The 3,061-nt window shown below is 51.7% G+C and overlaps 1 protein-coding gene across 1 annotated transcript; it reads right to left on the bottom strand.

Annotated features, from left to right (window-relative positions):
- Window positions 1-662: 662 nt before the first annotated feature.
- LOC104467248 (KAT8 regulatory NSL complex subunit 3-like) lies at window positions 663-2,890 on the bottom strand (the record flags this gene model as incomplete). Its single annotated transcript, XM_010080968.1, has 5 exons — window positions 663-788; window positions 1,107-1,238; window positions 1,406-1,591; window positions 1,911-2,001; window positions 2,720-2,890. Coding segments are annotated over 5 exons (706 nt in total), but the record flags the coding sequence as incomplete, so codon positions are not given.
- Between the last annotated feature and the right edge of the window lie 171 nt (window positions 2,891-3,061).

The following is a 3,061-nucleotide window of genomic DNA, read 5'->3' as shown; positions in this document are numbered from 1 at the left end:
AGAGGGAGGCAGAACTCACAAGCAAGGAGAGGCAGAGCTCCCGTGCCTTGCCGCACAACCTCCCACACCCACCGCTGCAGCACCTGGTCTGTAGTTCTTCCCTGTTCTTCAGGGGAACCCTGTCTGCTCGCTGGGCTCCTAAGGTCGCCTTGTGAGGCTTCTGCAGCCAGCAAAACTTCAGCGTCCCACTACACGAACCCCAGGTGCTGTCCCTGTTCTGCGCAGGCACTCCCGGTGAAAATTTAAGGACTGGAGGGGGGGTGTGACCGCGGTCGCCTCGGCAACGGCCGTGCCAAGTCAGCTCCTGCCAGCTGAGATGGCGGGAATTCCTGGTGCCGGAATCGCCCTCAAAACCCCCTCTGTCTCAGGATCAGCGGAGCGGCTTCAGCTCTAAGCAGCTGATCTTGATGACTCATCAATCCTTAGTACCACTACGGATACAATCTAAACTGTCAGATAATGGATGACTTTGGTCAGCAAGAGACCCCAAATGCATCAGATTTGGGCAACTTCATCCCCTGTGCAGCGTTTCAAGCGGTAAAACACTGCAGCCGGCAGCTGCCAGCCTCTGCTTTCAGCAGAACCAGGGATTTTGGTGTGCTGACAGCATACAAACCCCAGCACAGCCGCTCGTTTGAACAACCCTCCCTTTCAAAACTAACCGTACGAACCTTTCCCAAGCAGGAAATCTGCGATTGCCAGAATCGGTGCCGTCGAGAAGTGGGGAACATGGAGTTGGAGGGTCCAGAGGAAGCAATCAGGATGAGGGGGGAACCAGGCAATTTGCTCTACAAAGTTCAACAAGAGATGTGTGAGGGAAAGAAACCTCCCTGCCCAAGACCTCACTGCCCAGCCCGGCCCGCACAGCAAAGCAGGAGGGATCTTGCACAGCTCATTAATCCATCACATTTTCCCCACCTCAGGATAGTACGGGGGGAATGTGTCGAACAGAAGGAGTTCCCCTCCTTAAGCAAGGCAAAAGCAGGAGGAAAAAAGCCCAGGAAGCAAGACAGAGGCGGAAGTAAGAGGACAGCAGAGGGATGGGAAGAATAAAGGTGATGTGAGACTGGTCCCTCACTCCCTGCAAGCCCCAAGAGGTCACTCACCAGTTTATTATGCGACAAGACACCCACCGCCGGGTCCCAAGGTCTCTTCAGCAACAGGGACAGAGCCTCGGCACCGGCCGCCCCTGTCTTGGCGGTGGAGGAGAGCAGCATCCTGTCGATCAGGGTGGGGATCTGAAAGCAGAGGGTGAAAAAGGACTGAGAAAAAGCACACAGCCTTTTCAAGGGGCTTCTAAACATTATCCAAAGAAAAAGGATAAAGACTCCATCAGCTTCCTTTCACGAGTTTTATAAGGAAGAACAAGATAAGCGATAGCAAAGTCTGTCACTGCTTTTATCACCTTTCCTTTAAGTGTCTGCAGAGCATCCAAGTACGCAGCCAGCACTGGCAAGCTGAGAGTTTCCACCAATGTTGTGTGAAGCCACTGGATCAGTTTGGTGTCCCAGTTCACGCTAGCCAGAGCTTGGCGGACCCTCCGAGCACATTTGTCCACCGCTATCCTCCTCAAGACTGGCTCATTGCAAGCCTAAAAATCAAGGAATTTAAAAGAAACAGAGTTATGGGGAAAAAAACCCCAATAAAATTAGGAATGCAATGTGCATCCTAAGCCATGGGAAAGCATTGGCTTGAGCAACCCAAAGTCCTCTGGCAGCAAAAACCAGCGTCCTCTCAGCAAGGATAAAACCACGCCTCAGAGAAGCCGAGAGCTGCTTGTTTCTTAAGACTACACAACCCAAAGACCAAGACTTTCACCTTGACTCAGTTGGGCTTTGCTAGGAAGGACTGATAAGAACACACGGGCAGCGACTGCGCTGGAGAGTGAAATTGGGAGTACAAGATCTTACCCCTTCATTAGCCAAGCGAGCCAGCCTGTCGGACTGCAGCGCCTTGTGAATCTTGTTGAACAGCTTGTTCTGGGCCATCGTCCAACCCGTCCTATCGAGAAAACCAGAGAGGTAACGGAGCTCACTGTTACGCAGACATCCAGGGCCCGCAAGCTGCTGCCCGCGCATTCCCAAAGGCAGCCGGCAGCACAGCCATGGGCTGCGATCAAAAGTGAGTTTTGCTACTGAGGATGTAATTAAAAGCATGGCTCAATCAAAACTACAAGTTTTTAAATGTCACTAGGGCGTGTCGGCGAACATCCGAGCATCAGAAAGACAAGAGTAACAGCAGAAGCAATAAATAAGACTAAAATCATCACTACTTTTAGCACACGTTATCGCCACATTTCTCAGACAAACTGTCCAGAAAAAAACCCCTCCACTCCTCATAACATCAAGACTGCAAACTGGTGTGACAACAGTCACCATGGGGGTTTTTAACAGGGTGGAATTTAGGCACATCCTCATTTTCAACTTTCGACATCAGAATATGGCTGAATTGAGGATCTACACGTCATCTAATAACTCACTGTCCCAACCAAACAGAGGAGAGAGCTTCACGTGAAGCGTGTGGGAGAGATTCAACAAGTCTCCGTTACATTCAACAGCTTTCACAGCAGGCAGACGAGGAATTTGGACACAAGAATTCATTTTCTTTGAACATAATTGAGTTCAGGAACGTCGTGCTACTCAGTCACGCCAAAAAAAAACCCACACAACGTGTGGCTGTTTAGTGCCCGAATTTCTATTCTCCTTTATCCCCGCACTACCTGTTGACATGTTCCTCCCAGTCGTCCGGCGGTGGAGGGGCGTCAGCATCCGTGCGAGCGAACATCACGTGGCGCTCGCACTCGTTCATCACGCTGCGCGCTTTCTGGTTGTCATAGAGCGGCACAGGCGTGGGCGTCACCGTCTCCACGTCAATGGGGACATCCACTTCGCTGCGGGGAACAATCACGCTTTAGAGACGGGCATCACTCACCTCGGGGTCTTAAAAATGAGAAGTCCACTGAGGCTTATAACCAGGGATCCTGTTATTCCTGGTCTGAGCCCACGCAGCCCCCAGAACCCCAAACCCCTGAGCTGCGACCCTGAGCACACTCCCATCCCTC

The sequence above is a fragment of the Pterocles gutturalis genome, unplaced genomic scaffold, assembly GCF_000699245.1.
Source record: "Pterocles gutturalis isolate BGI_N339 unplaced genomic scaffold, ASM69924v1 scaffold53779, whole genome shotgun sequence".
Classification (NCBI taxonomy): domain Eukaryota; kingdom Metazoa; phylum Chordata; class Aves; order Pterocliformes; family Pteroclidae; genus Pterocles; species Pterocles gutturalis.
The sequence above is the reverse complement of the archived record's forward strand: the minus strand, read 5'-3'. Positions and strand labels throughout refer to the sequence as shown.